General features: G+C 41.1%; 1 protein-coding gene across 2 annotated transcripts; it reads right to left on the minus strand.

Moving 5' to 3' along the window:
- Positions 1-452: 452 nt before the first annotated feature.
- zcchc2 (zinc finger, CCHC domain containing 2) lies at positions 453-23,774 on the minus strand. Of its 2 annotated transcripts, none has more exons than XM_046370644.1 (14): positions 22,768-23,774; positions 18,727-18,844; positions 18,131-18,198; positions 15,803-15,874; positions 15,548-15,648; positions 14,123-14,226; positions 13,256-13,318; positions 12,410-12,467; positions 12,056-12,176; positions 10,806-10,873; positions 9,670-9,740; positions 7,574-7,690; positions 5,816-7,462; positions 453-4,365 (listed from the first exon to the last, which is right to left on the minus strand). In XM_046370644.1, exons 1-14 carry the CDS (start codon positions 23,566-23,568, stop codon positions 4,304-4,306), a joined length of 3,471 nt encoding a protein of 1,156 aa, XP_046226600.1. In that variant the 5' UTR covers positions 23,569-23,774; the 3' UTR covers positions 453-4,303. The 2 variants fall into 2 exon arrangements, with proteins under 2 accessions (XP_046226600.1, XP_046226599.1); XM_046370643.1 differs by having other exon boundaries at positions 18,131-18,201; positions 22,768-23,773.
- Positions 23,775-24,477: the final 703 nt, after the last annotated feature.

The following is a 24,477-nucleotide window of genomic DNA, read 5'->3' on the forward strand; positions in this document are numbered from 1 at the left end:
GTCTTAAGTCACAGATTTCAGCCAGTGCGATGCAGGTGGCTTATTGCTTATTAATGGGATGTTTTGAAGGGAAAACTGCCACCTCATCAGATCAAATTACCACAAGGCTGCAACGAAGTGGTAAGTTTCACAAGTTTCACTGTTTATTTTTCATAAGCAAGGATGATTTCCCAGTGGTGTAATTGTTTTTTTTTTTATCTGTCTTTGCACCCTGCAGGCCGCCAGTGGATTCATTCAGTTTAGTGCACAATGAAAAATCAACAACTCAAGGTATGTAAGTCATCACAGTAAACTCACTGTCTGCTTTTACTTGAGTCTACTGCATTGGTCATGTTGCTGATCATGACACTTAAATGATGTGTGTCTGTATAATTGTCTTAAGCACTGTATGGATCTGACCATGTGAAATATCCCAACAATAAATCTAAAGTGAGTCAGGACAAATTCACGTAGAATTTTTATATTTATTGCTTTTAATTACAGGAAAAAAAAAAACAACAGTTTGCATAAAATCCAGATCCACTCTAGAAATATATTTAACCTTTCCAGTACAGAGATATCAAAGAGTACAGTAAACATTACAACTGAGGGAGGCAGCAGAATGACCCCTTGCAAATGTACAGTACAGCATTTTCAAACCATCAAGGTTAACAAAACTACTACACTTGGGTTGTTTGGTGCATCCTCAGTATATACACTGGCCTTCCCTCATCATCCACTCAGTCTGACTGGTCCACTTCTGCTCACTGCTCGTGATCACTGGATCCAGTCCTGTGCAGGATCTGCTGATCCTTTTCAAGTGTCAAACAACAGGAAGAACTTTCTGGGAAACAGTTTGGGACACACCCCGATCTAACTGCAGTGTGTTTGAGGGTTAGCACCCTGTACAGATTTACATCAAATGTCACATAGTCTCCACCATTGGCATCTCTTGACAGCCACTTTAAGCATTCAAGAAAACAAGTGTGTATGCATAGATTTTAACTAATGCACTAGCAGTAGGTTGAGCATTAATGGCAGACAAAATCACAAAAACAAGCAGTGTACATGAAGCCCTGAAAACAGCCTAAGAGCAGCCTGAGTTACAGACACACAAACTGCCCCTTCTGACAAGGAACAACGGAGCCGCACAAAATGATGCCAAGGAAAGCATAAAATACCCACCTTAATTGAGGAGAAACTAGAATAAATGTGAAAGTGAAAGCATCATTTGCAGAAATGGCATTCTCTGGGCTGCCAGGAAATATGACAGCTTTTTAAAATGTAAAAAAAAATTTGTCTTCTCCACAGGAAGCCAGGACAGATATCCACAGATATTTGCACAGTACACACTTCATTATCAACAGGCCAATTATTTAGTTTTCTTTTGTTCTGTTAACTTTCTCACATTCTCACAATATTGAAGAAATAAAGATATTGTGAAATAAATACACCTAAATAAATTCTGTGAATAAAAACAAACTAATTCATTATTATGAAACTCAATTTCACTATAGGCATAACTTCGTTCAAGTCTTTTAGCTTTTGTTATGACACGGTAGTGTTGTCCTTATAGTAACTGCAACCAAATTTAGCCAGTAAGCCCCTGTTAGCAAAAGCAACACCAATATCAAAGTAATCCTGAATAAACCATGTATCTGCTTATGTAAACTAATAAACACAGCAACTAAACCTCTTTAGCTTCAAAGCCTTAACTAAACAAGGCTGCTCATGCTACCTACGTTGCTAGCTTGTAAACCTAGATTAATACCATTAAAGTGAAGAACCAGTGTAAGCAAGTTTTTTTTTTATATTCAGAACACTGATATAACTCTGAATTAACCAGCTATTGTTAGCTGCTGCTATTAAGCTAATAATCTATTCACTTGGATGCCAAACCAACCCTGCTAAGCTGCACAGATAGCATGAGTAGCCTGGTAAAGCTGAATAATAATGAAGACAAATTAGTTTCCGTGTCTGCGTTGTGAATATTTACATGAACTGCTAGAAGGTGAATCCAGAATTACTTCAGAACCGATGTTGCCAAGAGGTTCTAATAGGCTAAATCTGGTAGCAGCTAATTGCTAATTTAAAAATACATGAAATATAAATGAGAACCTGAAAATGATGATGTGTCATTTCATAATAATGAGTTGCGTTCTTAAAAGTTTCTTGATTTCACCAATTGCATTTTATTTTCCATTAAGTAATATGGTGGGCTTTGGAGCTCCATATTCTCACGCATTCCCTTCATTCATTATTCCAAATGTTTTCAAAATACTTTTTGAAACCCCTCAAAGAACCTTTCTGAGCGTTCAAATCAAATACAGCCTGTAAATGTTTTGGTCAGTTTTCTGTTTTGTTCAACTTTTATCCATGTAGAAGCATCTCAGTTCAGAAAATGTAGTAAAATATATCAGATTTGCCAAATATCTTAGGTAAGCTATCAAAAGATATGTGCAGAAAAGAAACCCCCAACTTAGATATTTCAGATTTATTCACTCAGTTAAAAAAAAAAAAAAGGTTATTGCCCTCCTTAGTGGTTTCAGCTTCAATACACATTTTTCTCTCTTGTATAAGCTTAAAATGGAAACAGCTATGAACAACAATTCCAAACCGTTGCACTCTTGACGCGTCAGTATGCTTCAAACAGTGAGCTTATTAAATTGGCTACAATCATCTATGTCTGACAATTTTTGAAATTTTCTAAAACTGACAATCACCCAGACATTGCACACACATATATATATTCCTGTCTAATTACTTATCAGTAATTAGAAGTTATGTTATTATTATTTTGCACTTTAAAATTCTATTACTACTATTCTCTCACATTTAACAACTTGTAAATGTCACTTGTGGCCACAATTCAACAAAAGTTACATCTTTTATTAATGAGGACATCATCTTCCAACAAAGCTAGCTGGCTAAGATCCATGCCAAAAACATGAAAAGACATCATTCCTGGGGAGACTTGGGACAACAGGGCATAGAAATGTTACATGTGGTTGGACAGCACAGTGTGTGTACTAGCAAGTTTGAAGCAAACTGAGGCCTTTGAGAACCATTCCATTAGTTACTAAAAAATCTTAAATCCTCTCTTGTGTCCAAAATAGGACAGCTTCATCTTCAGGACAACATTAATCTACTTTATTTTCTGTGTACTAGTGAACTGTAGCGCAACTGTTGCCTTAGACTTACAAGTTTAATGCCCCCCCCCCCCCACGACCACCAATACAATTGCAGTCTGGCAGGTAGCTGTCAAGATATCTTTCTCTTGACCAAATGCAGTAACTAACAGGGCAGTGGTCTGACTACTGCCAGTATACTCAACAGGATAGAATGATTTCCTCTTGTGTTGTATCTCTTCAGTATCTGTGGTTTATTTTAGAAACAGTGAGGTATCTCACTCTCTCTAAAATATTCATAAAAAAATGGTTCTCACCTGAAATCCTAAAACTGTCAACTGTCAATGCTGAATTTGCGGATTAGTTTATGTTGATTTGGATAGTGAAAACAAATAAATTCCTATGCAGTGAAGACTGATTTAGTGCATTTGTTTTCCTTCCTTGCCATAGTGCATTTCACCAAGTAAAATAATTTTTAAACTGGAAAAAAAAAACAAAACGACATTACAAAGCAGCAATTACCTTTCAACTAAACATACAGTATGTCAAGTGGCAAAAATGCATGAGATCCATACACTTTGACACGGTCCGATTCCTTTAAGAGAGAGAGGCCGTACATTCAAAAACCTTACAGCAAAACTGAAAATGAAAACAAACCTAAAATCCATTCTGCTTACATTACTTTCTGATCCTTGTTTTAATCTTTGAAAACTGCTGTACAATTCTGTCACACATAAAAACCCTAGGGGAACAGTAATGAGGAAAAAGCATAAATACGCTATTTTAGAAATGAGTGTATAACAACCTTTTCAGTTGAGACTAGTCTCTGCTTAATTGTAACCCCCCCCCAAAAAATCGCTGAACATCCTAATTATTCAGTAATAAGTTAATCATTTCCAACCCTCAGTGCAAAAATATCAAAAACAAACTGAAAGGGAAGGGGCTGGGAGTCACGGGAACTGTTGGTGTCCACCAGACAGCAAGTCATCTCCATGGGAACGAGATTTTTCTCAGGCACAAGTACTTAGGCTTTGTCCACCAGCCCTTGGCAGGTCGCTCTCTTTTTAAGAATGTGTTTTTGTTTTTTTCTTTTTCCTGAAGTACTCAGCGCACACACAGCGGCTGGGGAAGAAAAGAGGAAACGTCACTGTGGGAAAACGAGACCTGTGGAACTCCTCTTCGTCCTCTCTTCCTCTTCAGTCTGCATTGTCAAGTGCTTCTGAAATGTGGGAGGCTGCGTACTTTAGCCGGAAGCCACCTGAAATGTAAGCACCAACACACAATCCACCACATGCACACGTACAGAGATGCACCCAAACACACAGAGGATACACAATCAGTGAACAGTTGGGGAAAATAAAAAAAAAATAATATTGTGAACATTACTCAGTGAGAGGCTTCAATGTTGTCAGGTTGTGGTTCTTAATTCAGCTCAGTCAAAGTACCTTCAACTTTGAGTGTTTTTGCACCACCCTGACAGTCACTGGTTTGCTATCACTTTATTCGTCAGTTAAACTTTAATCGCAATCTTTGCAGTGATCATTATGTCTGTTGTCAACAATTTATTGTTGCATGACAATGTTTACAGTGGAGAATTGCCTCTTTCACGTCTGCAAATCTGTCGTACACTTTGAGCAGCAGCACCAGTTTAGAGCTGCAGATGCTGCTACTGACAGACAGCAGTACTAACACTGTGTCATGCGCTGTGTGGCAGACACGCTTCCCATATAAAAGCTTAGGAAGTCCATCTCTGTGTGTCTAGTCCAAGATTATTTTCAAGTATGGCTGCAGCTTGTGGCCAGTGACAGAAAAACACAACACAAAAAAAAAAAAAAAAAAAACAGATTTGCTGTAGATGTTTTCTGACACACGGATGAAAAGGATGATGACTAACTGATTGGTCCCAATGCCACTTCCATAAACTTTCTATGGGAAACACATCCTGTCACAACACAAAAACTGTCCTCTGCTGAGTGGGATGACATGGTCCCAAACCTCCAAGCAAAGAACTGCTCCATTAATTGAATTGCCTATCGGAGGTGACACTGTCATGTGTACATATGCAGATCCTCTCTAGGTCTTTCAGTTTGACTGGGGTAACTGCTGTCTAGTGAACAGCTCCCCCTTGTGGGGAATTATAATTAAGTAATTTTTATTTTAAGTCCAGTCTTGTTCAGTTACTTAAAGACTGCGGTCACAACCTTTTTAAGTTCTTTTTAAGTGTTGTTTGGTTAGTTTCACACTGTCTGCCAGCCTACATGAAAACCAGAGACTGGCACTGGCATAGCACTCTTATAGGACCAATCACTGTGCAATTTGATGGCAGAGATGCAGCCAAAGTAAAAAAAAAAAAAATTCCCTCATCACCTGTATGACAAACCTGTCGGCTGTTGCCATGGTTTTCCTTATTCTATTCTTATTCCACGACACAGCCATGTTTCCTACCGCACTGCAATACAGGTGTCCTGGAGGATTTTAGTGCTGTTATTTAGTGCAATTTGAATGATTCAATGGCACAGCTTCTCTTCTGGTCAAATAAAGTAACCTAGGGGAGCTGAAAATAAACCACTCATAATATACTTGAGAGGACAAACTTTTCATAGTCTGGGCTGAATGTTGGACTCTATCATGCCAATGAGTGCTTAGGGTTCTAGGGAAGAAAAACTAAGGGTTCCTCTGTTTCTCTCTGTTCCGCGTAGCTGCACTACCTTGCTGTGTGGAGTCTATGGAGGGCTGGTTGCAGTCGTGAGCGTAGTGGCCACTCACACCACAGTTATAACAGGACACATTGCCGTTCTTCTTGTTGATTCCGCCTCCCCCAAGTGTAGCAGCAGGCATTATACCCAACGGATTTGGGTACATATGCTGCTGGTAGACACGCTGGCAGAACGATGCTGCTGGCGCCATTTGCTGCTGGAGGTTGTAGTTTGCAGCTGCGGCCGCCGCCGCTGCCGCAGCCTGGGTGCTCAGCATGTGTGACGGCACATCCGCGTGGCTGTGAGAGTGAGTGTGGAGGGGGCCATAAGGGGGCGGATGTGCCGGAGGAGGAGCAGTGGGGAAGAAGGGGGACAGGGTGGCAGCACTGTTAGCCTGGTGCGGAGGCTGGCCCTGGGTGAGGTAACTGGTACTGCACAGGCTTGTGAGCTGGAAAAGAGGAGAAAGGCTGAACACCTGCCGTGCTGCTGCCATCTGGTGGGCAGGGAAGAATAAGGGTGCCTGGCAGCCAGAGGCCCCACTGACACTGTTGTTGTTACTGACACTGACTCGACCGCCGCAGTTGTTGTGACAACCGCAGGTCCCACAGCCCACTGGTTGCTGTTGTTGTGGTTGTTGTGGCGTTGGCTGCTGCGTGGGCATCTGTTGCTGCTGGGTTTGCTGAGCAGTAATAGGGTTGCCAGGGGCGACAGTGGCACTTCCACAGGAAGCACTGCTGTTGCTGTACGATGTACAGTCGCTGTGTGCTGTGCTGTGAGTAAGCGCTGGGCTGGGGCTGGGGGCAGGTCCAGGCGTGTGGGTGGGCACAGCTGGTGGAACAACTGATTGTACATGTCCAGGTGACGGAGTTATTCCAGTGGCTGCAGGCGCTCCTACAGCAGGCATGACAGAGGTGGGGACAGCGGGCAGGGTGTAGGGAGAAGGCAGGCCAGACGGTAGGGTTAAACCGGGGTGCTTGGCGTGTGAAGTCTCCACATGTGGCAGAGAGAGGGCCAGGCCGGAGCTGACACTGGCTGGGTCTTGGCAGGGCAGAGACTGCTGAAGAGGAGATGAGTAAGATGCAGGACCAGAGGATATGACACTAATGGCTCTTACGGGAATCGTGTGTGAAGCTGGTGGGTGGGCAGGAGTAGAACCATTCCCTGAGGCTCCATCAGTGCCACCTTGGCTGTGAGGCAAAGCTGTTTTAAACCTCTGAACCATAGGCTGCACAGCAGGACCTCCTGGAGGGTGGAGGCCAATGGGTGGAATGCCAAAGGTCGGGAGCATGTCCCTCTTCTCTGGGTCTCCTACAATTCCAGGACCTGGGACAGCTGAAGGCACTAAGGGCATCTGCATCATCACTGTCCCCGATGAGGGCTTCACATCTGGGACAATGCTTTGGCTGAGAGGAGGGACCAGAGGGAGTGGAGAGTCAACAGCCCCATTGGGGAGCACATAGGGCAGAGGATGCATGAAGGGGGGCAGGGAGAGCGGCGGGAAATCTGTGCTGGTCTCTGGGCATAGCGGCTCTATCTGGGTCTTGGAAGACAGACAGTGGACAGACGGGAGATCCTCTGCTGCAGCTGGATCAGTCTGCTGAGTGAAGAACATGTCAGGGCCCGGACATTTGCTGGAGTCATCGGAGTGGCTGTCTGTATCTAAAAAGAGAAACAAGATCAGGTGGGAACAGGTTCACAATAAGAGAGGTGTGTAGCACACTACAGCTACACACTGCATTACAAAAACCTTGATGTGTGTGCATGTTTTACCTTTGTTGTTGTCGTCCTCACTATCCATGCTCTCCGGTCCTCTGTGCTGAGGACTTGATGGAGAGCTGTAGCTTTCTGACGATGTTTCACCGAAGGTATCTAGACCAGAACCTCCATCTGCAACAACACGTGTGTGTGCGTGTGTGTGCGTGTGTGTGTTACAAGCAGACGAGCCACCAAACATCAGGCTACACAGCATTCACATAAAATCGGGTTTTTGGTCTACGGTTGTGTCATAACATTAGAGGTATTTGATAAGCGATGTCACTGATAGCAGGGTTTAAAACAGTGACGCACCCATACACCAGCCAGGGACCGGAACTGTCCGGTATTTAACGTGTTCTGCCTGGGAAATTTATACATTTCATTGAGATTTAACAACCCTCAGTAATAGTTGTACATTACAAGGAAAATGATGCAATTCATGGCCCTGGATGATCAGCATAGTTAAGAATAAAGGCTTCAGAAATCTGATAAATTATCTCAGTCCTGATGAATTTATAAGCATACTGTAAATGATATGTAACTGACATTTATTTTGTTATATCAATCTGTTGCACCTGCTTTTATTTGGTAAAATAAAATATGTTGGATAAAGTTGGGTGTACAGCTCATTTTCAGTTAACCGTTATTTGTAGCTCTTAACAGTTGCTTTATTTCGAGAAAAAAATTGTAAAGTTTAATTTCTTTTATTATGAAAGTAAAATTTTGCATTGAAGAAAAATTGATTTTCGCTTCTATATGCTGTCAATTATAGTTCTTAGAAAGAAAATAGGAATCGGCACAAATCGGTTGCATTTCTAGTTTAAAATGGAGCTTTGGTAGCATGTGTCTTAATTTTGGAACTACATAATGCTTTATGGGATGTAAATAGCAGCCCCATTTACCTATATTTGTTTAAGTTTTGCCATGGCACCATTAACTGCTTGTGTACACATGAATGTACTGGAGAAGACTCAAGAGATAATAATATCTTTACCTATCCAAAGTGTATAAAAAAAGCTGAGTCATGCTGGGTGTCTTGAGTTATGACTCAGTGGTGATCATATTGCAAAATCTGTAACAAAGGGTTGTTAAATCTCCATAAACTGTTTGTCACAGCCATTGACTATACACCGATCAGCCATAACATTAGGACATCCTACCTAATATTGAGTAGCCCCCCTTTCTGCCGCTAAAACCGCCCCAACCCCTCAGACACGGACTCAACTAGACCTCTGAAGGTATGCTGTGGTATCTGGCATCAAGCCATCAGTAGCAGATCCTTTAAGTCCTGCAAGGTGCGAGGGGGGGCCTTGCCTGCCTTATCCAGGCATTACAATTTGCATTACAAATCCTTAAGCTTGCCATTTCTTCCTGCTTCCAATGCATCAAGTACAAAGAACAAAATGTTCACTTGCTGCCTGATATATCACACCCACTGCCAGGTGCCAATGTAACGAGATAATCAAGGTCACGTCACCTCTCAGTTTTCACCATATTATGACTGATCAGTGCATATAAAATTGACGACATGAGAGCTCTTATCGAGTGATGCCATAAATTCTTGACCCTGCTTACTGGTTATTTGAGGCTGTAAAAAGGGGGGGGAAACATAACCACTGACAGATTGGTGCACTCGTACAGTCAGCAAAGCATTGTGTTGTTGATCTGCCTTTCTTATTGTTCAAATATTTTCATATCTTGTGCTTCTACTTAAACCTTTTAGCACCATAATAATAGATATATTTATTAAAACGGCTGGTCTTTTTTGCCTATTTTTGTCAATAATTGTGTCATATAATTTGAAATACACGTGCGCCGCGGCGTCACCGGTAATCCCCGTGGTTTTAAAAGGGTTAACTTCTAGTTTTGTTATGACTGTCATCTACCATCAGCCAGTGACTAACCCTCCTCTTTGTTGGCAGAATCACTTGAATATCATTTTAAACAGTTGAACACATTGCAGATGAATCGTTTTGACTGATTCTGAAAGGCTCAACCAACAGGATTAACATTTAATGTTATGTGTAAACACTGACGTGTCACTTATATTACAGGAGATGTTTTCATGTGATCATCTAACCAGCCACGACAGCAGCCATCCAGGCACTCACCTTTCCTCTGAGGTGACAGTGCTGGTACCAGCCTGCCATTGGTTACAAAGGCAGCACCCTTCCCCTTGGCCCTGAAAAGAGAAGGGGACAAGGTCAACAGAGAAACACAGCAAAGGTGATAAGTAGCCAGTGGCAGGTTATAGACTGATGAGCTTTCCTGCTGTCCAAGATGAGCAGTCCTGCTGCATAAGAATTATTAATGTCAGTAGCATTTAACTCTCTCACATCTAGCATCTATCTATACAGATTACAGGCAAAGGCACGCTGTTCTAACTTTAAATAAAATCCAGCAATGGCTTTTTTATGGCTTCCATCTTCCCCAGCTGTTTCACCCTCTAGCATAGAACCAATCACAGTGTGTTTACAGTAACTTCCAGGTTAAAAAAAAGACCCTGCATCACATAGCTTGCATACAATTTTTCTTTTTTCATGATGTTATTTAAAAAGCAAATCTACCCAAGCATACATCTAAAATGCATATTCAGTGTTCTCATACCATAACCACACTTTCACCAGGCACCAGGCTGGAGACCTAATTTATTTATCGGTAAGACTAAAAGGCAATGGCAGCCTGAGTTTGCTCAAAACTAGCAAGCCAGTCTAACCGGAGGTGAGATGTAGCTGTCGGGTACGTTTGTTTTATCAAAGAGGTTAGCAAAACAACCGCACAGCACATGATATGCAGGCACATCAAATAGGTTAGACCACCATTATTTATATCTTTAACTGTTACAGAACTTTCTGAAATATCAAATTTAGGGAATTTTCAGTTTTCTCAAATTTAAGGAAGCAAGACTGAAAATGTTATTTACAAGAATGAGAATTTTAATAATGAAAACTAGGAGGCCTTACTCATAGCTCATCGATGATTAAAAAGCAGAATGTAGCCTATTTACTGTGAAAGTAAAAAAAACTTTTATTCTTAAACAAAATAAAAATTAAAAAAATGTAAAAAGTCAAGCAATTTGTGTGTTTCAAAAACTTTCAATGTCTTGATTTCTTTTCCTAACATTCACAAACAGTTGTTCCCAGGAAGCAGCTGTTGTTGTCATGTCACATGTGATTCGGTATATTGACAGCTGCCAAGTTAGTATAAAAGGATAAAAAAAAATACTGATCAGCTGTTGCTGACTCACCTGTCTGTGGGCAGGCCTCTGCTCTTCGCTTTAGTGACTGGGTGGTTTCTCTTTTCAGGTTCCATGTGCTGTGAGGAGAGCCGTGAGTCAGAACAGCTTCAGAAGTATGAACAAATACCTTCAACACTGCATCACAGAAAATTCAGGGCTTGCTGCATTATTGCTGTTTTTTTTTTGGTGACGTAATTTTGTTTTGCAATGACTGCTGGTCAAAGCTGCAGATCATGCAGAGAAAGTGACACCACAGAGTACAAAATTACAGCCACATAGTTATAAACATCAATGCGATAATATAAGGATAGAAAGACACTACAGCATTGTTCATATCAATTTTCTATTATCAAAACATTTTAGCAAAGATGAAACGGAAGTACACTTGATCATTTGCAAGAATTACTATCACTGCTTTGAACCGTTTATCTTGTTTTATATTGTACGTTCTGGTTCTTATCTGCTATTGTAGTACACTCTCTAAATTTGCTTTTGAGATGTGTCATATCAGTAAAGTTAGTTCAAGTAAGGCAAGCCTCTATTATGGAAGAGAGAGAGAGAGTGAGAGAGTGTGTCAAGTATGTGCTTTGTCAGCATAGTGCTGTCTCCCCCCTCCCACACAGTCTTGACCTATATCAGTGAGATGAGCGGTGAGTACTCCCATTCACTCAGTGTGTAACACATCCAATCACAACCACACACACTCCTGTGTGATATAACTACAGCCTATAATGGTTAACTGGCGTTAACTGAATTGTCTTTAACTGCACTGCTGTGCTTACAGTTGAGTTAAACATTTAAGCGCACGTTGCCAAAACTCTGTTGGTTTTACATGACAGAAAACTAATCGTGACCCAACAAGCCAGCAACTCAACACGCCCACGAACGATCAGCGCTGGGAGCAGATGTTTTCACTCATCTTCAGACGACACAACTGTGTTAAATAAATGTGCCTGCTATTGGAAATTCTAAATTTAAAGGAAAGCAGACCTTCCTTTGAGCTTGTGCACCAACGATTTTAGCGATTTTAGCGATTTTAGCTTAGCACCCTCACTTACAGTGAAGGGTCTAACAAATGTCTTTTCAACCAATTTGGGATCTCGGGGTTTCATCAGACTTGGCTTACACCGGAAGCCTCTATGGAGCCTTTTAATGTTTAAAACAAGTTCCCAGCTTCTTCAGTTGTTTGGGACATTGCTACATCACTGCTGTGCAGTGAAGCTGCAGAAGTACTTTGCAGACTACAAATCAACCTTCACCTGCTCAGCCTCCTGGCTGCTCCTCAGTGTACAGCTCTTCCTCCTCTCTGCTGGTCCATTGAGCTCTGCGGTGTGGACGCCCCTCCGACTGTCCCCCTGGGATCCCTTGGCAGTAGTGAGACTGGTGGAGAACAGAGGAATATTCTCAGATCATAAAAAAGCATGTTTCACTGCTATTACTGCTCAAGATGTAAGTAAACATCTTTGTGCGTCTTCTGTATTCTCACTAAGTTGCTACTGTTTTCTATGATATAACATAGTATTATTACATTATTATTTGCTGCAGTGATGTCCTGCTTGGCCTGGTTGGGATGGGAACATTTCACAGGCACAGATCAAACCATGTCTGCCTACCTTTGACATGGACTCTTACTTGCTCCGTGCTTTTTCTTGTGTCCCTGAACATAGGACTCTAAATGTGAGAGAAACATCAACAAAACTCCATTACATCCACTGTTAACCAAGACTCGATCTGTGATAGCTGCTGCCTGAGGAAAAGTGCTTGGAATAGTTACTGGATAACATTATTTTCACCACGTGGCTACATAACACACAGCTGACATGGCTAATGTAAGACAGACAGTGCAGTATTTGGTGATGTTGGGACACATATTCACATAATGGTTCAGGTTGTTTTTTATTCCTTCCTCTGTTTTCTATACTTACACATAAAAAGCATTCAGTATTAAAGGGAAGCACCTATTTAAAGCAGTATAACACCAGTCAGCATAACATTAATCTAACAAACGGGAGGACTTCCAGCATTGACACTTCTGATGTAACTGCGAGGCAGTTCAGAGCTGTGGTCACTGCTGCTCGCGCTGACCTCAGTCCAGCACACGACCAGAAAAAAAAAAAAAAACAAAAAACATGAAATATGAGGATTTGAAGCAGACATGGCCTTTCCAAATGACCTCCAAAAACAGACACTAGTGAACCTTTCGTGTTTACTGTGTAGCTACAGCTAACCAGGCTAACAGACAAAGCAAGGTTCGCTCCTTTGCTTTGTCTGGACGCACAATCAGGCCTCATTCACTGCTTATACATGCTCTTGTGAATGTCTTTTGTCCTCCGCTCTCTCGCTTCCACCACTACTACTATCCCACCACCACCACCACCACCACACACACACACACACAGAGGAAAAACACAAAAAGGATCAGTGTGTGAAATGAGCTGAATCATATCACTTCCTCTCACCTTCCTCCTGACTGGAAGCATCAGAGCAGTCCCTCTGGTAGACCTTACCCAGCTGGCAGTTGCCTATTTAAAAAAACAAAAACAGAACTGACAACATGTAATGACAACAGTAACTTTGGCTTTATGAGAGCAGTCACCATTTGGTTTAAGGCCTCAGGCTTTGACATCTATAGGCACGCTTACTATGGATTACAGCAAGGCACAGTCCCAACATCCATGTTGTCTGTTGGACCTCTCATATTTTTTATTTATATTAGATTTGGCTTATGAGCTTTAATGTAGCAAAACCTAAAAAGTTTCACTTGTTATTATGTGGTTTTGAATACTTGAATTGAAGGCTATAGGAGCATAGCGCATATTGGGAATATTTTATGTCTGCTTTGATTTAATGTGCAGAGAACAAGCAAACAAAACTGTCCAGTGTAAACAATAAAATATATGTCAACAGCAATCTAAGCATATGTACCAACTATAAAACTCTAAACACAGTATAAATGTGCCATACATTACTATACAGTTTAATAACCCAAACATTTTGGTACAGTATTTTTACCCTTAGCTAAGTAATCTTAGTTTTATCCAATTTTATCATTTTGAATTACTGTTAACTGAACTCTTACATCCATATGAACCATGATGGAATAAAAAAAGTATGATACTTTAGGTGTTTTTGGTGTTGTTGGGCAGCTTATAAGCCATTGCGTCATGTATGAAATAAAAACAAGGTGGTCTTTAATGATTTACATAGTGCCTGATTTAATAACTGTACAAAGAACATACTATGAGACTGCTATGTTAAGAAAACCAGCCCACAGTGTCTTTGCTCCAGTAATATTACTAAGAAGTGCGCTTTGGATTTATACTCACATCTGCAGCAATTAGGTTTTGTAGAGTAACTGGAGTCACAATTAAAGAAGCTGCAGACCTTTCTGGTCTGTCTGAAGATGGGAGGAGCAGACAGGAACCTTGCCCTATAGGTGGACACAGAGGGGGGGGGGTGAAACTTGTCCTTGTCTTCTCCCTCAGCAGACAGAATACACAAGGTAGCAGAGAAACTAGACAACATTTGTGGAAAGCAGCAGAGAAAAGCATCCAAACATTTTCCTTCCATTTCCTTGGATATTATTACACAAAGTTCCTATTCCATAGCATCCGGGGAAAGGCAGGCTAGAATAATAATCATCAGAATAATTCACTCACTTTAAAGATTTCTTTTGGATTAGTGAGGCTAGCCTGGAATTAAATACATCTTTCCCCTCCTACACAACTTCTCAAAGGGAGGGTCTGACTGGAATGTATAAAACTGGACCCAGTTCTGAGGACAAAATGAAAAATTTGATATTCTATCTTTGATATTCTTATATATATGTGTGTTTGTTTTCTATCTTTAAGGAGGAAGAATCATATGAAAATAACTGTATAATGAGGCACAGTTTCACATTATTCAGCTGTGAATAATGGATGTGTTTAACAGTACTGGGCTTTGTGTGGCTGAATGAAAACAAACTTTTCCAGCCATCTAGAGACCTCTCTAGCAATGCCATTATACGGTAGATACACAAACACTGTGTAGATAAATAAAGCAAAAAGCTTTCCCTGGCACCAGTTAAGCCTACACCCATAAAGGGAGAGGAGAGGATTCAGTAGCACAGTTCATTGCAGGTCAGATGGGTTGTGAGCTGGGCTACTGATAGAAAGCTTCAGTTCAGACAGATAAGTTTCACTTTCCACAGTTTCACTTCACAGTAAATGAAACTCATGGACACCATGGAGAGAGTTATGTCATGTGACTAACAATAGCTCATTCAAATGAAAGTGGTCACTTAAAGTCTGTGAGAGGTTTATTACTTTAATTTAGGTTCTTCTGGGTGAGAATAATCCCATTCAGATTCTACTGACTTGAAAGCACTGAATCCGCAGGTCATTGAAATGAACTGGAGCACAGTAGAGACAACTGTATTCCAGAGTCATTACATAGAAGAGAACACAGAGTCCAGGCAAGTTTCGTTGATGGAACTGAAATTGGATTAAATCTGGACTTTATCTAGCCATGAACATGTTTTACATCACAGGGTGACTGGTGGCTGAATCTCACTAAATTGAATCAATGGATAAATGCATGAATGAATACATGAAAAACAAAGAACGTTTTTCCAATCTCCACTACTCCATCTTAGTCAGTCAGACAGTTCAAAAACATGTTTGCACAGTTTCAGAGAATATAGGCGAGATTTATCACAAGGTTAAGACGGATCAGTAATTAGGTGTGTATCTGGGATAAATGTAAACTACCTGAGGTTCTTCTCCACATCCCTGCTCTCAGTCTGGTCTCCCTGGTTCAGAAGCCTCAGGATGCTCTTCTCAAAAGATTCAGTACACTGATCCTTAGGAAGCTGTGGACAGGAGGAGAGGGAGGTAAGCAAAAGGCAGAATACACTGAAACATCACAAAACATCATCATCTGTCAACTCCAGAAATAAGCTACAGATAAAATTATTCACTGGTTGGAGTTAATGAAAAATTAATACATTTAAGTAAAGTGGGTACCTTGAGAAGGAAATTCTCCAGTTCCAGATGGGTTTTGGTCACAGTACTGGAAGAGGAGTCTGACCACTTCACCTGAAATACAGCAGTGAACATTCTCCATCACTACACAGACTAAAGTAAGCACTCTGACAACAGCAAGAAAGGAAATGCACTTCCGCTAGCGCTTCATGGTACAATCGATTTCGATTGTTTAAGGGACACACGTGAGACACCAGATATTAACAGGTGTCAAACACCCACACATATGTGAGACACTTGTTGAAGTTATAAGATAGTTATTTTCTATCGTTGCACAAACAAAATTACGAAAAAGAATTGAACTCTAAACAAAAGAAATCGGTCAGATTAGCCACAAGGCATTCCTGTTGAGACACACAGAGACGTGATATCTTTTCTGAGCTGTATGATCTCACGAGTTACTCATGACCATGAGCCTGTATGGGTGTTAGGAATACATGAGCAAAGGGCAGGAACAGTATCACAGTGTTATTCCTAAAACAGTCATTTTTGAATGATGATGTAAACATGACGACGTAACATCTAATAGCCACAGTTAGCTGACATTTATTGCAAACTACTTGATCGCCCCACACCAAAATCATTATAAATCGGGTGTATCATTTCACTGATCCATTCTGGCCAACCAATCTCCACGAGAAACTTTGTCTTTATTTCTAAACTGTGTGTGTGTGTGTGTGTGTGTGTGTGCACGCTCTGAATGAATAACTGCTTTTCGAGTGCCTTGTGGTCGTTGCTAAATTGTGTGTTAATATGGAAGCCGAGGTAAGGAAAGAGTTATTGCGTGAGGAGACTGTGTGCATCTTGGAACGTGCTGCTCTTCACATGAACGTCCATTTTGGAGGGGGGGGGGCAGTGTCAGTGAAAAATGACCTGTTGATAGACGCATCTGCGGTTTCAATGTTTGTGGAAAGTCATTATATGAGTTATATTTTACTAAGCTTACTACTTATCTCTGTGAAACTGGATGGATTCTGCTCATTTTAACATTTTCCAACTATCTCACTTCACTTTAATGACCACACAACAACAGCTGGTAGAATTTTTGGTAGATACTGTGTAGCTCAATTATATGGACCACAGATAACCATTTAATCCTAATTTAGCTTCTAGAATCTTCGCTTTAGTAAAGAGTCTTCATATTTATCATTAAATTATATTCATTATTCTTGATGATTATAATGGAATATGACTATTTGGCTCATTGGTACAGGAGAAGTACATGTGATAGCGTGCGTGTGTGTGTGTTGTGTCTATGCGTGTGTGCATCAGTGGTTTGGTCCAGTATAAACAGATGGAGAGTGAGAAGGGCTCACTGTTGTGAGTGCTTCTGGCTTCCCTGTCAAAGCGCAGTCAAGCCAACAGGACTTAAGTCTCTCCATCTGCCTCACTGAATTTTATTTTGGAAATGAGCACTAAATACTCCTATTTGTTACTGTCAATCCGTGTTTGTAAGCCATTATTTTTTGAAGGGACAAGCTCATCAGCAGTGATGGTACAACACTGACTCACTATGGAAACGGACCTCTGGGCTTAGCAATGCACAATAGGTAGAGTAAAAAAAACAAAAACAAAATAAAACATCTGAAGAGGGTTGTGCTTTTAATAACAGACATGTGCAGAACCTGTTTTGTTTCCCAGGCTGCTACATACAAAGGTACACACTCAGGGCAGGTGCCCTGTTCAAAACCTGCTCAACTTAACCAAAAATGTCACTGTGTTGGAGATGTAAAAAAAAAAAAAAATAGCCTTATTTCTAGCCAGGAGCTACTACAGCCAGCACAATGCACCACAGGGAGAAAATGATGCCAAACAACTAGAGCGGCACACCTTTCAGAGAGCTTCTTCATGCACAAGCTAGCATATGAAAGAAAGGGGTTTTTTGGACTAAAAGAGAGCATGTAAAAATACCACTACATTCCTGTGCCAAAGAACTATGTTAAAAGCCACCGACATAGGTTGTTGGAAATTTTATTGCTTTATCACCAAGCTATTACTGCTGCATTCCATTACCGAGCTAACTGTGTGCGGAGTCTTTCAAATGCAGTGAATTGGCAACTCCCCAAAAGTGAGAGCACCCAAGCAAACAGGAAGGTGTTTAGCAGTAGAGAGGAAAGCGTGTGCATGTGCGTGTGTGTTGTGTCCAGCAAGTGCACTACAGGAAACACCCGCCATAACTACATAAACCAGGACTGATCGAACTTAAGACACATAGACAAACACAGTATAATACTAAAAGAACACTTCCACCAGACATCTTGACCTGAAGCAGTCGTCGTTCGTGTGTATGTATGCGCTGCTGTTGCCTACCTCAAAGTTGTACTCCTTGTCTATTCTGGTCCGAGAGATGCCCCTGAGCACAATTCCCTCTATATGCACTGCTGCAAAAAACAGAGGACAGAGATAACTATTATGTCGGGACTTAACAACTGCCCTATTGCACTATAAATCAATCAAGACTTTGTCTTTGTACGAGCAAATTACGTCTTATGGAAGTCGTAAAGGAACTATAGATAAATGTGAGGCTGCTATAAAAGCATTAAAATAATTACAGGGCTACTTAAAAACATATGAAAAGAAGAAGAATTCTAGCTATAATGACAAATACCCCTTTTCTGTCGATGACCCAAAGATGGTAACTAGTTCAATGTACAAGGAGTAGAGAAATCAGAAAATATTCACATTGAAGAAGCTGGAATCTGAAAATTTTGACTTTTTTTCTCTAAAAAAAAAACTCAAACCAGTTAATGAATACCGGTATTCATTAACTGGTTTGAGTTCAATCAAAACAGTTACAGGTTAATTTAATACAACTTGATTAAACGTAACGGCTCTACCAGCAGCACATTAACAATAATCATCCACATATTTAACAAGTGCATAACGTGTGCGCTGCTTTCACGCACCTTCTCTTTGTGCGGCCCAGCGGCCGGAGCGTCGGCTCTGGCATGGAGGATGGGAGGCTGCACATTCACTCAACTCTGCTGGGGAAGGCAAGTAATCCACCTTCTGGCCCATCAGCTCCTGGAAACCAAAAATACACAGAGTTAGTTACTGACTCATACTGGTCTGTTACAGTTGCAAGCAGTAAGAACTGCATATCTGTTATGTACATCACAGGTTTCTAAAACACAATGCCAAAATGCATCATCCCTGTGAGTTGAATTGTTGTGACGTTTTCAATATACGCAGCTTGGAGAAGCGGCTTGTGACCGGAGGGTCACTGGATCGATTCCCCCTCGGACTGGCAGGAAATATTTGGGTGTGGTGGAGTCACAGTCATTAGTGGTGTGCCCTTGAGCAAGGCACTTAATCCCCCCAATTTGTTCCCCGGGTGCCTGACATGGCAGCCCACTGCTCCTGTGTGTTTCACTGCATGTTGCACGAGTGTGTTCAATCAGCGATGGGTTAAAAGCAGAAAAGCATTTCGGTGTATGTAAAAATATACTGACAATAAAGGTTTGAAGTTTAAAGTTCAGAGTTTTTTAAATAAGAAAGCCCTCATTAGGTCAGTCAGCACAAATTTGTATTGCCTGAGCACAGTACAAGGTCACATGATGGATCATCCACATCAGGAGCAGTTTGATTTGGTTACCGACTGTAGGATGTCTTATATTTTTAGGGATGGGAGTATAGAGATACTAGCCCAATAACATTTAGCTCCTCAATACACAGGGACAAGGATTATCCTGAACAGACAAACATAATCATGTTAATTCCTGACGAATCACAGTCTTCACCATTTTATCTAAATAAACCAACTTTAAATGTTAAAGGGTCAAAACCAGCAAACACAGTATGTAATACAGGCTGATTCAATTTTGTTTTTAGAAGGGCTAAATTTCAAATTAAGTGAAGAGCCAAGAGCATTTACATCTTCTATTCTGACATGGAAAACGACAAATCTGAACGTATTAAAACAATGCTGGCAAAAATTCAAACCTGCAGGAAAAGTCTGTTTCAAAGTTCAAGTGGATTTTTTTTTTTTTATTCTTATACTACCTGTTTATAAACGATCAAAGGGCCAGACTGACCTTGATTAAGGACTGGATTTGGTCCACAGGCCACCAATTGAACAGGTCTGATACAAATACTAAAGAGAGTTACTGTATGCTAAACTGACAACAGGTCAGCTACACCACCATCTATGTCGGATTTCAAAAATACACCTACCACAAAACTGCCTGGAAATCAAAAGGATTGAACGGACATTATGTAAACACAAAGAAACACCACAAACTGCTGTGTTTTCAGTCTTCCTCTAACTCACTCTTCTCTCTCCCAGTCTTTTACCACACTCAACAGCGCCACAGTCCAGAGACTAAAAATGACGCGTGTGATTTTATTAAGAGCAGTCCATCTTCACCAGGCCAGGTCCTGATGATGATGACGATGATGTCAGAGACAGCCCTGCAGTGTGTTGTACAAACTGCATGTCTGCTCAAATGGTAAAGCTCACTGTGATAAGTGAACATTAAGCAAAGAAGGTAAAAGTGTCACACCAAAGATGACCTTTCTAGATTAACTACTTTTAACCATCGCCTATATTACAATCACTTCTCTGCATGTCTACAGACTGTGGCTTAACAGGCATTGACAATTCATTTCCAGTCTTTGCCAATAATTTCCCCTTTTGTATTTTAGAAAGTAGTTAATGAACTGGAGTTTGTGCATATACAAGTTTAAGAAAGGCTAAGACATTGTGAGCACAGATGGATGATTAAATATTCCATAGCTCTAACAGGATTTATAGTGTTAACTCTCTTAGACTTTTTCCTCTTTCCCCCCTCCAATCGTTTATCAGCCTGATATAGATGGAGCATCCCAAGGTGAAGGTGTTTTCACGTGCTGCTGGGAAGCTCTGACACTTGAGAGTCGGCTGCAGAACAGCTTTGCATTCCTAACATGTCTTCAGATTAGAGGAGTGATTTTTCCATTTAAAAGACTACACAACGAAATGATCAGGAAATCACCAGAAAATTCTTGCCACCTTTGTTAAACACTGTCCTAGGAGAAACTCTGGGCTCTGTGGTCAGAGGCGCCACGGACTGTCACGGAATGTCTTTGCCTCAAAAAGAAAAAGTCCAGGAATTTCGCGTTCATGGTTTCACCCTTTGTTTCAACGGACTGGAAGGTTTAATTTCAAGTAAACACTATGGCGTCCGCCCCCCCACTGATTACTGATAACCCCAGTCTGAGGGAAAGAAACAAGTCTCACTGATCGACTCTGCAGTTTGAATTAGTTTGGAAGTAGATGGAATAAAAACCTGCACGCTCTTGGACCTCCATGGCCAATAATTCAAGACTGTTAGAGGAACGCAGAGACTTACTGACAGCAACACAGATTGGATAAACACCTGAATGATGAAGAATTTAGTACTCAATTCCCTTATGTAGTTAGCTAGAACAGCTACTACATGTCAGCTCCAAAAAAGGCTAAGACTATTTCACTTGTTCAACTATGTGTTGTTGAAAGCTGTCTCCCACTCAACCCTGGAGGATGCTACCCCCACCCCCAAACACTAATCCCACACTACAGACCTTGTTACACAAAGCAGCTTTACAGAGTTATCAGGGCACCATTGTTACAGGCAGAAGCCCATAAAATCTAAATCACGGACTAGCTTAGAAAGATCTGTCTCAGGCTTTATTCAGGTAACTCAATTCAGATTTCACAGTAAGTGAAACAGTTGGAAAGGCAGTTTGCTTCCTTATCTGCCTCCTCAGATGGTACATCAATGTTTGTTTACAGTCTCCCTACTGAATTCTGAGAACCAAATGTGCTTTTGTAATTGTTTTCTTCGAAGTTGTGACTGTGAATGGCAACAACGTTGCATCATTGTGTAACTGAGCTTGTACTTTAGTCGGCATACCATTTCATCAACACTGACTGACATGAACAAAACAAAATAATCAAAGGCACGACTAGCTCTTTTATGTAAATTACAATCCACGCACATATGCGCCATTTCCCAGGCATGTTTCCATATCATGATGTTGGATGATTTTTTGTTGACATCAACTGCTCTGATGTGTAATTATAGTTTAACAAGCTGTGCGAAAAGTAGACGAAGGCTTCGCCTAGTAATTGAAGTGATCGTTAGCATTGATGTCGACGTTGGCTAATAGTGCTGCTGTTACTATTAAAAGAAACCGAAAACATGTTTTCACACCGGTTTAGCAAGCACCACACAATTTATCTTATTAGCAAAACTTCTGCAATGGAGGACATTATCAGTACGCTCTACTGCTGTCCTGTTCGGATGGAGGGACATTCTGCAGATTAACACCATGGTACATAGTTTAAAAAGCCACAAGTGAATTCATACTTCATCAAACGGGGGTTGTAGCTCAGAGCAACTGGGATAGACAGATGGAAAACGCAGACTGTTAGACAAATAGACAATATTGTAAGAGCAACGCTTGGCATTTTATGGATGTAGATTTAATAGGGGCACCACTAAGCACCCAGTAAGCTTGTTAATGACTTTCACTGTACAAAGTATTTAGGTTAGGTAGCTGTAGCCTACAAGCTTGTACATTCGCTGCACCGTCAAATAAAAGGTTACACGACTGGACCAAAGCAAATGAGTCATAAACAAAATGCATAAAATGCAAAACCCCATACATCTGAAAATGGCTTGTGTAACCAGTTGACACCACCGACCAAACTTCAGCTGCTGGCAGATTAACTGCCTAGCATAGATGTTAGCTAAACCTGTTAGCATTACCAGTCCTGCCATGGACCTCGCGAAAGGAAGGGACGTTTCCTCAACCGATATGTAACGTTACTTATTATTATTTTACCAGCTGTACATGTACATTTTAGCTCATGTAAAACCGCGATAGAAACGTAAACTCCCTCCCGACGAGCACAAGTAAAAGTTCAGCAAGTTTCGAGCTATTTTACGATTTAATGATAATAATGCTGGTATAGTTTTCATTACCGTTGACTGGGCGTTTATTCTAAGCTGGCTTTGATGTCTCTCCTCCTCAATGGAAAGCTCTATTTTCTCAAGCTGCCCTCGGACCTTCTCCCGTTGATGGAAATGGAAAGCTGGGTGTAGAGAGGCCATAGTAAAAAGTAGTGCCAATTGCTCTAAAGGTCCGGTCGCTGTTTCGTTGGTGGAGAAGCCGCAACTCCGATCTGATCGTCCGTACACATTCCCATCCTGACACGGTTGATGGGACGAGTGGTGCTGAGTGTCCCTGAATGGAGGAAGGGAGCAGTCATAATTTTTGAAGAACAAGGCCGGGTCTACATGGCTCAGTATCCCAAAGAGGATTCCAGCGCAGTCCCTGCTGTCAGACCCGAGGAGAGACAGGCAGACCAGGAGTTTGGACATAACCACTGGGTCAGTCACATCCGTTAAAACTCCCAAATCGCTCGGACTATTTGCCCGAAACTCAAAGTCCCTTAAAACGTGGTAATCTTTTCTAGCGAGATCCTCTAAATAAGATCCAAAAAAGCGAAGCTCCAGGGGTTGGCACATATGTAGCAGCCCGCACATGAACTCGATCCGCTTAGCGGGGTTTAGATGAAGGCCGAACCACTCAAAAACAGTCTCCTTGTCCAGCTGGGATGGATACACGTAAGGTCTAGGCGACTCATCCAGCCTGTCCGACACCGAAGAGGGAGGTACAGCCCTGGGAATATGTTGGTGCTCCGGCTGGTCCAATGAATCGTCCTCGGCCGTTTCGTCGCCTCCTTCCTCGCCCGTTTTCATCGGTAGCTTCATTTTCAGCATTATCAGCGATACGAGAAAGGCTTCAAAATGTAAATAACGGAGCAAGATACATTATTGACAACCAAGATAGCTTCGTAATGCTGGAAAGAGAGGCGAACTGTGCGTCGTTTAACAGTATTTTTACTATAAGCTAATCATCTGACACCGCGATAGTACTGTAGCTCCTTCCCTGCGTTACATTCTTCTTCTACTCTTCATTTCCGGAGGAGTAGCTATGCACGGTTAGCACCTTGCTGCCATCGTGCGACTGTTAAAGGTCTTGCCTACTACAGACTATATAAATAAAAATGACTAATATGCAGCTGTTAAGTTCCTTGATGTCTTTGCTCTAATCCAGGACTACTAAAAATGGCATATGTTTGCACAACCATATGCAATGTCAAGAACATTTGACTAAATTCTTTCTGCAATATTCAACCTGAATCTCTCAACACTTAAGCCCCTCTGACCCAGAGCCCGGGGACAGTTGCAACATTGTTTGGGGATGGTTGCAATATGTTACAAATACAATATATTTCAGTGTTAATAAAAGGATTATTATCAAAAATGTAAGTTCTAATTGTATTACAGTGCTATTTATTTATCAGCTTTGAGCAGATGTCACAGATTTAAATGGATACAAAATACAGTAGGCTTTCAGTGACATAGGAAGAATGGAACAAGTTATGAGGCAATTAACTTTTATTTTGCCTATTGTCAGTATAGACATTCATTATGCAAAATTGACATTTGAGAAAACTGGACTGTAATTTGAATATAAAAATAATATTTGTAATATTAATGCATTGTAGGGGACAGTTGCGACAAGTGTTCCTGTCAGCCATGATAAAATTGAGCTGAATCACAAAAACAGTGACAATACTTTAACAAAAACAAAGCTCAAGAACATCAAAAACAATTTTTTTCTGA

Source organism: Scatophagus argus, chromosome 18, assembly GCF_020382885.2.
Source record: "Scatophagus argus isolate fScaArg1 chromosome 18, fScaArg1.pri, whole genome shotgun sequence".
NCBI classification, from domain to species: Eukaryota; Metazoa; Chordata; class Actinopteri; family Scatophagidae; genus Scatophagus; species Scatophagus argus.